The sequence below is a fragment of the Herpailurus yagouaroundi genome, unplaced genomic scaffold (genome assembly GCF_014898765.1).
Source record: "Herpailurus yagouaroundi ecotype Mexico unplaced genomic scaffold, PumYag 100, whole genome shotgun sequence".
NCBI lineage: Eukaryota > Metazoa > Chordata > Mammalia > Carnivora > Felidae > Herpailurus > Herpailurus yagouaroundi.
In genome coordinates, this window is record NW_024412391.1 from 65,434,043 (window position 1) to 65,447,184 (window position 13,142).

The 13,142-nt window shown below is 36.3% G+C and overlaps 1 protein-coding gene across 7 annotated transcripts in view; it reads right to left on the minus strand.

The window, feature by feature from the left end:
* AKAP9 (A-kinase anchoring protein 9) overlaps positions 1 to 13,142 on the minus strand; it is a 155,006-nt gene that overhangs the window by 10,884 nt on the left and 130,980 nt on the right. For all 7 annotated transcript variants that reach the window (XM_040472711.1, XM_040472714.1, XM_040472709.1 and 4 more), the window contains 7 exons: positions 9,064 to 9,208; positions 7,525 to 7,744; positions 6,670 to 6,820; positions 4,366 to 5,034; positions 3,694 to 3,902; positions 2,846 to 2,951; positions 1,163 to 1,345 (listed from right to left, as the gene is read on the minus strand). In XM_040472711.1, the coding sequence (XP_040328645.1) occupies positions 1,163 to 1,345; positions 2,846 to 2,951; positions 3,694 to 3,902; positions 4,366 to 5,034; positions 6,670 to 6,820; positions 7,525 to 7,744; positions 9,064 to 9,208 (1,683 nt within the window). The remainder of the gene's footprint in view (positions 1 to 1,162; positions 1,346 to 2,845; positions 2,952 to 3,693; positions 3,903 to 4,365; positions 5,035 to 6,669; positions 6,821 to 7,524; positions 7,745 to 9,063; positions 9,209 to 13,142) is intronic.

Sequence of the window (13,142 nt, forward strand, 5' to 3'; positions counted from 1 at the left end):
AGAAAAACCTAAATTAAACACATTAAAGGTAACCCTAGGAGATATCAGCTTTCCAATCTCAGATATGGAGGGTTCAAAGCCAATCTCAACTGACATGAAAGAATATACACTAATATCCTTTGCTTAGTAGATTAATTTTAAAACTAAAAATCCCCGTGAAAGCCTAGCCCCAAAGAAAGTGTTTAGATTTTGCAGAGTTTTAAAATAAAAAAGTCTAGAGGGCTGCCTCAGTGGCTTAGTTGGGTAAGGATCTCACTTTTGATGTAGGCTCAGGTCATGATCTCACAGTTTGTGAGTTCGAGTCCTGTGTTGGACTCTACACTAGCATCACGGAGCCCACTTGGGATTCTTTCGCTCTTGCTCCCTCTGCCCCTCCCCTGCTTGCGCTCTTGTTCTTCCTCGCTCTCAAAATAAATAAACATTAAAAAATTGTTTTAAATAAAAAAGTCTAGAGACTTAATAAATGGGGCCATCTGGGTTCAAATGTAGAGCTTGGGCCTGAAACAGTACACTGGAGAAGTGGGGAAAAAAATAACCAGGCACGTACATAGAGAAGTGAGTCCCTACAGAAGCTTTGTGGATGTATGATTATGTATTTGACTACACAGCTGTCTCACAAGTCTTTCCTATCTTTATATTATATTCTTATTTTTATATTACAGATGCTAGCAATTTATTTTGTAGTTTTTAAATGGAAAAAATTTCAGTAAATGGCCAGAGTAGTTTATTAGACTGTAATATATAATTTAATGGCATCTTTCACTTGAGTTACACACATAATAACTGATAAATAATTGATGAGAACAGTCAGAATTCACATTTGAACATTTCTTTACGTGTGTCCACTGCTGGCCCATAGGTAGCAAAGTATGTGGCTTTGGAGAGAAGCAGTTCCTGGTTTGACTACAGACTTCAGTTTTCACATGTGTAAGGCTGAATGTGGATGAGAGATTCTGAACATATATAACCCAGGATCTGGCACAGAGAGGGCTCCCAATAAATAATATTATCATTATTGTCAACCCTATAATATTTTTCAATGATCTTACTAAGAATCAGATACTTAATATTCGTACCCTGCTAGGGATAAAAATTGAAACTAGAAAGTAGAAACTGTAACTTTGCAACACTTCTAATGTGGCCATGCTAAAAACAGACGTACATAATCTCTGCCAGCTCCTGTCTGTCGATACCATCTGATCTGTTCTTCTAGCTTCATAACTGTGTTTCTTAAATCATTCTTTTCTTCTGTCAGTTGGCTGATATGTCCTGTTAGCTCAGCATTTTGCCTCAGTAGTCTTTCAGTCAATGAGCCACAAGAAGTACCTGGGGACACTAAGCTAGGCTAGAAAAATAAAATGATATTAAGGTTGTGTAAGCATAAATATTTATACACAATGCACATAAAAATATGAAGAGGCACTGAGAACAACAGATGTCATGAAGAAGTGGTGTTTGAGTTGAGTCTTATATAACAAGGAAGAATTTAATAGAAGAGAAGATAGGGAAGGGCATATTAAGCAGAAGGAATAGTATGTGTAAAGGCACAAAGGTTTTGTGTGAGAGTGTCTTGCTTTTCGGGAGATACAATTTGCATGGTAAGGCTAGAGTAAAGGCTGCCTTTACTTATGGATAACATACCTAAACGTAGTCAATGGAGAGTCATAAACAGTTTTGAGACAAGAGCGTGACACAAAATTTACGTGTTACAAAAATTCCTTTGGTAGCAGCATGCAAAGTACAGTAAATTAAGGAAGACAGATCCTGGTGTCAGGCAGACACATGATGAAGTCATCACAACAGTTCAGGTGAGAAATGCTGAAAGCCTGAAAAAGGTAATGACTAAGGACACATGGAATAGGTATTTAGGTGGTAAAAGCACAGGACTTAGTCACTGCTTAGATACACAAGTGAGAGTGAAGGAAGGTGGTCCATGGTGACCTTCAGCTTTCTAAACTGGGTGATATCAGGACCAGAAATGAGGGTTTGGGACAGGAAGAAGAAAGATGATGCTCAATTTGGAATGTGCCTATAAGGTTCCTAAGGGATCACTATGGGGTACATTTCCCCATGGAAAGAGTTCCAGTAACTAATGGAAAATATAAACCTGGACCACAGGATAAAGGTATAGACGACAATAGAAGATAAGGTTCCTAAGGGCGAGATTTTATAAGATTTGTTTGATGAAGCCCAGAACCCAGGATGGTACCTGGCATATAACAAGTGCCTGACATAAGTATTTGTTCAGTAAATAAGTCTACTGAGAACTCAGGCTGTGGGAATGAATGAGCTTTCACAATTAGAGAAAAAAAAAAAAAAACGGATGAAGATACAGAGAAAGAATTCATGAAGGTGACTGATGAAAAGAAATGGAAGAAATGAGAGAATACTGACACACACAAGAGTTTTTAAGATGGGAGAGGTCAAAAGTGTCAAATGCTACAAAGAAGTCAAAGACAGGGAATGAAAAGATTCAGATTAGTCAACTCTGAAGACACTGATACCATTCTGTGGGTGGTTATGAGTGGAGAGCTAGAAATGAGACTATTCTTTTAAGAAACTTGGTTATACTACAATAAAATGTCACCATAATTATTCAATAATGACAATGAAAGTTAATTTCCCTTCAAACTTTCAGTATCTTCTATCTGGGAAAGGCAAATATTATTATTAATATTTAAAATAAATAAATAAATATTTTAAATAAACTATTTTAAATATTTAAAATAAACAAAAAGATAAAATTAAAACTCTAGAAAATATGGTGCCAGCTTTAAATGGTTCATATAGCTCCATTAAATCTTTGTTCTTGATACCTTTTATAAAGAGTTTTTTAAAGTCTTACCTCTTGCCCTGGCTGGCCAGTTAACTTCTGTAGTTGTAAAATAATTCCATCAATATTTTCCTGAACCCAAATGAAATCTTCATCATCTGCTGTTTCAAACTGTAGTCTTTAAGAGAGAAAAAGTTGAAACATACCTTTCTCAATTAGCGGTACTGAGCACAAACATTATAGATGAGGTGACGCTATGCTTCATCTACCACTTCTCCCTTACATTAAGTATTCTCTTTCTACAGTGCTAAGATATTTGTTTTCAGGTATATGAGTTTTGTTGAAGTGTATCACTTCACTTGAGTGTCTGACTCTTGATTTAGGTTCAGGTCGTGATCTCACAATTTGTAGGTTTGAGCCCCACATTGGGTTCTATGCTGACATCGTGGAGCCTGCTTGCAACTCTCCCTCTCTCTCTGCCCCTCGCTGCTCCCTCAAAATAAATAAAAATAAACTTAAAAAAAAATTCTCTCCCTCTGTACCTCTCCCCTGCTCGTTTTCTCTTAAAAAAAAAAAATACTATCGTCTCCTAATGTAAGTATGCATTAACTAAAATTTCAATTCCTGGAGCGCCTGTGTGGCTCAATCTGTTAAGCACTGACTCTTGATTTTGGCTCAGGTCATGATCTCACAGTTCATGGGTCTGAGCCCCATGTTGGGCACTACACTAACAGTGCAGAGACTGCTTGGGATCTCTCTCCCTGTCTCTCTGCCCCTCCCACACTCATGCTCTTTCTCTCTCAAAAATAAACTTAAAATTTCAATTCCCCACCCTTGGCTAGCTTTTAGTGAGGGACAGATTCTATCCAGTTTGTCTAAGAATGTCATTTCCAAAAGTCAGGAGAAAAAAAAAATCTAACCTATTGGAGGCTTTCTGGGCCAGATGATGCAGCTTTGAAGCCACACGTTGAAGCTTTTGTCTGATCATTTCTAATTCATGATTACAGCCAGCTCCTCCTTCATTCATTTCAATCAGTCTAGGATAGCCTGATTCCTTTGTCTCTCCTTCTATTTTCTGTTGAAGAACCCAATTTCTAGTTCGATCACTGGTTAAACTCCATGTGGTTGGCTAGCAATTTTCGACAGAAAAAGAAAAAGGAGTAATTATAAATGAACAACGAATTATATTCTTTCTTAAAGGAACACAATTATGGTTCATACTCCAAATAAACTTCTATGGATTTCCTTTAGATATGATTTGTTCATAACTATTTAAATAATTCAGTACAATATCGAGACACCTGAGTGGCTGAGTTGGTTGAGTGTCCAGCTTTGGCTCAGGTTATGATCTCATGGTTTGCCAGTTCGAGCCTGGCACTGGGCTCTCCACTCTCGGTGCAAAGCCTGGTTCATCCTCTTTCCCCCTCTCCCTGGCCCTCCCCTGCTCTCCCCTGCTCTCGCTCTCTCTCTCAAAAATAAACATTTAAAAGTAAGTAAATGAATGAATGAATAAATTAGTCGAGTATCAAAATTATATGTTCAAAGGGCTGTAGTGTTCTTTTAAGAACTACTTTAAAAGAGCATCAACTTACCTCATTGAGATTCTGATAGATAATTCTTCTACTTTCTCGTTTCTCTTCTCGTTCTAGTTCTTGCTTCTGGAATTCCTGCATAATGCCCTGCAGTCGCTTTCCTTCAAGGTCTAACTTATAAACTTGTTGCCTTTTCTCTTCCAGCTGGCGCTGAAGATCTTCCACTTTGGACTGGAGCTCATGCATCTTCTTCTGCCCCTCAGTGTTGGCCTCTTGTTCTGTCTGCAACGTCTTCCTGTGAACCTGCCTATCCTTTTCCATTTGCTGTCTTGTTTGCAGAGAATCCAGTTTATATTTCTCGGTCTCATTTAACAATTCTACAATGCGACTGTGTTTCTCCTCCAGCTGTTTCTGTAGCTCTCTAAGGAGGTCCTCAGAGGGCAGCGAGGGCCCAGGCTGCCCACCATCGCCCCCGCTCTGCAGCTGAGCATGCAGTTCCCGCTCCCTGTCCAGGGTGTTGCTCATTTCCCGTATTCGAACCTTCTCGGATTCAAGAAGTACTTGCAGCTCTAAGTTTCGACCTCGTTCTTCTGATAACTGGGCATCATGTAGCACTCTTTGTGATTCTATTTTCTCCTGTGATTCGTTTAGTAGTTGTTTCTGTTGTTCCAACAGTAGATTTAGCTGAATATTCCTTTGTTTCTGACCCTCAAGTGAAAATTTCAAATCCTTGTAGAACAAAGTTGAATAAAGAATGTTAATATTTTTTAAAAAATCCTTTATAAGTATACCATTGTGCCTTTATTAGTACTAAGTTGGTAGTATCTGGGAACAGAACTGATTACCCAGTTTATTAACTCAAATTTTCAGTGGTTAGAGCATAATTATTTGGGAGAGCCAAATGATTTTCATCAAAGAACATAAACAAAAGATAAGCTAAATAATACTTTTTCCTCCAAACATTAATCATATCTAGTTAAGGAATATGAAGTAGAGTACATTTCTTCTAGAAATAATGACCTTTAAAAATACAAGTATTTTCAATATAACATGACACGAGTTCCTGAAAAACCTCATGTTGTCCAATGTCACATACTAAAAATAATGTGGTTTGTGGGGAAAGCAGGGTTATAGACTAACTACTCAAAACTTACACAAATTTGTAAGGATAAAAACACAGTAGGGGCACCTGGGTGGCTCAGTTGGTTGGGCGTCTGAGTCTTGATTTCGACTCAGGTCATGATCTTATGTTTTGTGGGATTGAGCCCCATGTCAGGCTCTGCGATGACAGTGCAGAGCCTGCTTGGGATTCCCTCTCTCCCTCTCTCTCTGCCCCCCACCCCCTGCTTGTGCTCACTCACGCAATCCTCTCTAAACAAACAAACAAGAAAAAAAAATTTTTAAATAGTAATCTGTACCCAAGGGGATATCATGTCCTTGCCAGGTGGAGACCTCACTATGCGTGGAGGCCACCAAGATGGACAATCAAAAAAACCCCAACAAAAGAAAACAGAAAGTAATAGAGCAGAAATGCCAGCTACACAGTTTTTAAGCATACAGCTGGTGAGTACTACGCGTGGATGGAAGATCTCTGAGCCAGTGGGGCTACCATAAGTGGGCACTGTGTGTAGCAACATGACCTTCTCTGAGCTGCCAGCTGTGAAGGGCTGGAAGAGAGATCAGTGTGAAGGGACTCATTTTAATTTATTTATTTTTTATTTTTTTTTATTTTTAAAAAATTTTTTAATGTTTATTCATTTTTTAGAGACAGGAAGAGACAGAGTGCAAGTGGGGGAGGGTCAGGAGAGAGGGAGACACAGAATCTGAAGCAGGATCCAGGCTCTGATCTGTCAGCACAGAGCCCGACGTGGGGCTTGAACTCATGGACCGTGAGATCATGACCTGAGCCGAAGTCGGATGCTTAACCGACTGAGCCACCCAGGCTCCCCTTAAATTTTTAAACAATATGGCAGTGAGGGGTTCTGCTTCCAGAGAAGTGTCACTGTTCCCCTTCCCTAGACAAAACAGGAACCAAAATTATTCTGCATTAACCCGAATGGTTGCCCTATTTATCAATTGCATATGCGCTAACTCAAATTTCCAAAAACACACCCTGTAGCAGAAGTGTCTGTAATGCACCCTTGGACATAGCAAAACAAAAATGTACCACACCGTTAGCATTTCCTGATGGTACAGTTTAATACAAATAACATTGTAATAGTATTCCACATATAACAAAAAACTTATCGTGCTTCATGAAGAGTCTAAGGTTGACAGTTTAAAGAGACAGTCTCCAGACTCTCTCTCTCTCTCTCCTGTTGTTTTGGATTTTCCACAGACATTTAAAGACAAAGATAACAATACCTCAAGTTCTTCTTTATCCCGCTCTTCATTGCGTCCTAGTTTGGCTTTCTCTTTCTCCAAAGCCCACTGGAGCTCTCTGGATTTTTTCTGTTCACTTGCTAATGTGTCATTAAGCAAATGTACTTCATCTGTTTTATCTTTAACTTCCAACCTAAATCAGACAAATGAACTTTCATAAAATTACTTCAACCAAGTTTGTATTGAGAAAAAGAGAGAGCTTCCACTGATGAGCAGAGGCATATTATAAACCAACTAATAGGAAAATAAAAGCCATATAATAAAGATTTTTGAGTGTGGTTTATTTCACATTAACTGTTCTAGTAATGTAGCTATGAACTATTATTTACCACTGTAAACATTTTTACAAAATAACAATAAAAATTTTCCTTTGTCTTTTACTGAACACGAGAATCACCAATGTTCAAAACAAAAAATGTCCTTGTAATGTGTCCTTGGCAAGCAGAACATCTCAGTATTTACACCAACAATTTATCCTTTTCACAAGCATTATATTTTAAAACATTTTGCATATTTTGGCTAAATGAACCACAAATTCTATTGAGATAATAAACACCATTTCAATTACTTGGTGGTAATGTATATCTCATACAACAAGTCTCAAAGAGACGGAACCCACAGCAGCGAATATGCCAAAACCTAACCATGAATTTATCATTTAGAAAAATTTGGAGATTTTCCCTTCCCACTGTAGTTTTTCCTACAAATAACAAAATTTCATGTTATTTACACATTATGTATAATGTTATGCTTTTATAAGATCTGCACAATGTCTCTGACAAAATTACTCCAATTCCTTCACCGATACAGGTTTATTAATAAGGAAGTTTGACACACCTGAAAGCCTCTAACTCCTTTAGGTGCTTATGTTGTGCCTTGAGCGTTGTTTCTAGTTCCAACTTAGTTTGTGCAAGTTCACTCTTCAGTTCGGCAACCACCATCTTCTCAGAACTCAGCTGTTCCTGCAGGTCTGTTGCTCTGTCCTTCATGCTGCTGAGCTCCACTTGCATCTCTAGCATTTGGGACTGCTTCTGCTGCATATTATACTCCAAGAGTTCTAAATGCAAAATTATTAATACGTACATTAAGACCTCCCAACTTGTATCTGGTTTATAAATACTTTGTTGAGAGAACTGATTTTTAACTTAGGAGATTGCCACAAAGCAAACGTGAAAAGATTACAGTCCCAAAGTTGGCAATTTATAGAAACACATATGAATACTGTCCTCACAGTGCTAATAATGGTTAAGGTTTCAGAACTATAAATATATAGGACTACTTTGGAAAATACTTAGGCGTTACCAAATAAATGTGAAATTATGTATTCTATCACTCAGCAATTCCACCTCTGGGGTATATATACCAAGAAAACTTATGTATGTATGCATCAGAAACATAGTATTACCAACAATGTGCAGAACAGCACCGGTTGTAATATCTAAAAAAAATAGAAACAATCCAAATGTTCAACCACAGAATGGATATATACATTGTGAGAATTCTATACAGTAACAAAAATAAATGAATTGGAGATGAATGCAGATGTTCAGAAAAATATTAGAGAGAGGTAAAGGAAGTAAGGCACAAATATATATAGAATAATAAAGTTCAAAAGCAGGAAAACCTTAAACTTACATGGCTTAGGAATACACAAATAGGTAGTAAAACTAAGGAAAAATCAGGATAATGGTCTAGGTTACTATAGAGGTGTGTGTGTTTGGGAAAGAGCTTCAGAGGTACTTAACAAAGGTGAAGTTTCCACAATTCATCCACTTAAAGATTTGTTATATATTTTTGCATTTTGCACTTTTCAATATGTATATTAAGTTTACAACCAGAAAAGGATTTAAAAAGAAATAATTACTTTCATTGTGAATTTATTTTCCTTTCAGGTGGTTAACCTCACAAAGAGCTTCAGAACTAAAAAAAGATAATGAACTTAATGGGCTAAACAACCTGATAAAAGCAATGCCTGTTTATTTTATTTTTTAAATGTTTATTTTTGAGAGAGAGAGCATAAGAGCAAATAGGGGAGGGGTAGGGAGAGAGGGGACAGAGGATCCAAAGCAGGCACTGAGCTGACAGAGTAGATGCGGGGTTCAAGCTCAGGAACTGTGAGATCATGACCTGAGCTGAAGTCGGATGCTTAACTGACAGAACCACCCAGGCGTCCCCATTTTAAATATATCTGTTTAAAAACCAACTGGACAAACCTTTGATTCCCAGAGTAATTAATGTAAATTATTTACATTATATGAGAATGAGAAGAAAATGTGACTGAAAGGAAATGTGTTTTAAATGAATACAAAGAGGGGAAACAAAGTGAAATATTTCCACCTATTTGTTGTTACCACGTGAGACGGACAAACAGCATACCTTGGCTTGGTTGATCGCTTTCTTGTTCCCTTTTCAGAGTCATTTTCAGACCATTCAGTTGAGCATGCAGTGCTTGAATTTCAGATAACAAACTCCTTCTATCTGCTTTCTGGAGGCATTCCATAGCTGTTTGATATTCAACATTCTGTAATAATGCAAAATAAAAAAGCAAGTGAAGAGAGTTGTAAGAAGAATAAAATTAACAACCAGGAACTCTGGAAAAAAATGAAATACACATGCTAAAATTCTGGTCAGATGCTAATTTTCACTTCCTACTCATTAGGATTTACTTTTTAATTATTAATCTTTACATTTATTTTGAAATTCTTTAAACATACAACAAAACACAAATATAATAAACACCCATGTACACAGCCTAAGAAAGAGCACTTATATAGCTGAAGCCCCTCTATGTTTAACTCCCCAAACACCTCCTCTGCACCACCTGCTTGAGAAATCATCAAATTTGAAGTCTAGTCTTATTTTCATGCACTCTGCATATTATGTTATATACACACACCCTAAATAGTATACAGTACTGTTCTACGGTACTACTATCTAAATAACATCATATGGTGTTTTCACTTAATGAAATTAAGAGATTTTCATGTTGAACTAACCAGAATAACACATATAGCTATATTTCATAATTATTCTCAACGTTAAATAGTATTTCATGGTATGAATAATACAGTACATTTTATTATTTTTTTTTATTTTTATTTAAAAAAATTTTTTTTTTCCAACGTTTATTTATTTTTGGGACAGAGAGAGACAGAGCATGAACGGGGAAGGGGCAGAGAGAGAGGGAGACACAGAATCGGAAACAGGCTCCAGGCTCTGAGCCATCAGCCCAGAGCCCGACGCGGGGCTCGAACTCACGACCTTGAGATCGTGACCTGGCTGAAGTCGGACGCTTAACCGACTGCGCCACCCAGGCGCCCCAATACAGTACATTTTATTTGAACTTTTCGTATACTTATTACTTTTTTTGTTTGCACATATTTGTATCATTCGTTCATTTTTCCAGTGGTGGTTTATTCTCATTGGATATTTGGTCTTTAGTTTCCTTTTCTTATAATGCCTTTGCCTGGTTTAAGAATCAGAGAAATACTGGCCTCACAGAATGGGTTGGGAAGGATTGGTATTAATTCTTAAAATGCTTGGTAGAATTCACCAGTGAAGCCATCTAATCCATCACAGGCTTTTCTTTGTGAGAAATTTAAAAATTACTAATTTAACTCTTTGTAATGGGTCTATTCAGATTTTCTATTGTTTTCTGAGTAAATTTTGGTAGTTTGTATATTTTTAGAAATTTGTTTACAAGGCTATGGAAACAATTATTTTTAAAGTTACATTCTGTTGTTAAGAAATCAGATTAAAAATAAAACTTATTAAAATATTTAAAAAAATATTTAGAGAGACCACATGAATAGGGGAGGGGCAGAAAAAGAGGGAGAGAGAGAATCCCAAGCAGGATCAGCACTGTCAGTGCAGAGCCCAATGTGAGGCTCAATCTCACGAACAGTGAGATCATGACCTGAGCCGAAATCAAGAGTTAGACGCTTAACTAACTGAGCCACCTAGGTGCCCCAAGAAATCAGATTTTTCCATCTTGATCTTATATCCAGCAACATTACCAAACTTTCTTATCAATTCTAAAATACCATGTGTATAGGTCCTTTTTTGTTTTCTATATGGATGAACATAGAAAACATCCATTCGTATGGATAATAGGTCTTCTCGTCCCTAATTCTTACTTATTTTTATTGCTTTGCTTTGTTAGCTAAATCTTTCGGACAAGGTTGAACAAGCTACTGAAGTTAACAGTATTTAAAGAAAAATTTTTTAATGTTTATTTATTTTTGAGAAAGAGAGAGGGAGCACTAACGGGTGAGGAAGAGAGGGAGACCCCGAATCCAAAGCAGGTTCCAGGCTCTGAGCTGTCAGCACACAGCCCTATGCAGGGCTTGAACCCACAAACTGTGAGATCAAGACCTGAGCCGAAGTTGGATGCTTAACCAACTGAGCCACCCAGGCGCCCATGAAGTTAACTGTATTTTTAACATTTAACTATAATTAAATACATTTAACTGTATTTTAAACATTTAACATTTAACTATAGGTATAATGGTGGTTGTAGGTGTTTATTAAATAGACCCTATGTAGTTCAAGAAATTTTTTTGTTTTTAGCTTGTTATTTGTTTTAAAGTATAAAATTCTTCATTTTATTTATTTAACTTGCTGTATCTCTTGAAATGATCACTAGTTTTATTTTCTCTTTAACTGTTAATGAGTCACATGAGTTATTTTTAATGGTATGCTACCTTTGCATTCCTGGATAAGTATAAGGTGACTGTGTCTCTAAAAAATATACAATGGTGGATTTGGCTTAATATTTTGTTTAGGATTTCTGCATCTACGTTCATGGATAAACAGGCCTGTAAGTTTTCTTTCTTGTATTATTCTTTGTCTGATTTTCGCAATAGGGTTACATTTGCTTCTTAACAAAAAGACAGGGCATTGCCCCAGTCATCCAACAATGGGAAGCATATGATTAAGACTGGAATTAGCTATTACTTGAATGTATGCTAGACTTCACCTATAAAACCTGTAAAAAAAGAAAAAAAAATTTTTTTTTTTGAGCTGGGTATAATTCTTCTGGGTAGATTTTTATTTTTATTTCATATTTTGATATAATTTCACAACTACAGAAAAACTCCAAATATTGTACAGGAATCCCCATATAGCCTTCTTCCAAATTCTCTAAATGTAAACCACATTTGCTCTATCACTCTCCCTGTATATATCTAGGTGTATCCTCTCCCCAACCCTAACCCTTGATAACCACTGATCTGTTCACTATCACTATAATTTTGTTAATCCAAGTATTATGTAACATATAGGAGGTTTAGGGTATCCTTAGTTTGGTCTTTTTTAATTGCTAAGTAGTATTTCATTATATGGATGTGCTGTAATTTGTTCATCCATTTACCTGTCAAAGGACATTGAGCTGTTCCCAGTTTTGGGGTATACAAATAAATCTGTTAGAAATATTCTTGTATAGATTTTTACAGAGACATTCGTTTTCATTACCATCTGATAAATACCACAAGTGTGACTTCTAGGTCATATAGTAATTGTATATCTAACTTTATAAGAAACTGCTAAATCATTTTCCACAGTTGACTCTCCCATTTTATGTTCCTATTAGCTATGTATGAGGGATGCAATTTCTCTGCGTCCTCACCAGCACTTGGTACTTTTGCTAATTTTTATTTTGGCCATTCTAATAGATGTATTGTGGCCTCAATTTGTTTTGGTCTAATATATCTCTATGAGTAGATTTTAGTTCAGCACAAAAGTGAGGTAGTGTACTTTGTATCAAGAAGCACATGATGTCTAGTTTGTTCTGTTACTGATGATATTAATTCTGATCACTTGGTTAAGGTGGTATCTGCAAGGTCTCTCCACTATACAGTTATTACTTTTCTTTTTATAATTAAAGAAGATTTCCTGGGATTTACTCTGAGACCATGTAGACATACTTTTCTAATCAAACACTTTCACACTAGCTTTAGGACCCACTGCCGATTATTACTTGAGTTCTTACTTTTTAATAAAAGGTAATTTATTAACTTCATCATTTCTTCTACATACTAGCTGGCATTCTACAAGAAAGAATTTTTATTCATTTATGTATACCAGTATGAATTCATGAATTCTTATTTTAATCTTTGGTTTATAATCTGTTGCTATCATTACTTAGTTTGATGTTCTAATTGTCCTGAATGTGGACATTGGGAACTCCTTCAAGCTGGCTTTTGTGATCTTTTGACATCTCTCCTTCATTCTTCGAGCAACTCCTTGTCAGTAAAACAAGATATTCTAGGTTCATCTTGTACTTTCCCTGCTCCAGCCCTGGAATCAGCCATTTCTCCAAGAAATCCTAGTTCCTTTTAATGGAGAATGTAGTTAAAAATTTAAGACCTGGGCACTAAGTATTTTAAGAGTTTTTTTAACTATCAAATTATTTATTTATTTATTTATTTATTTATTTATTTATTTATTTATTTATT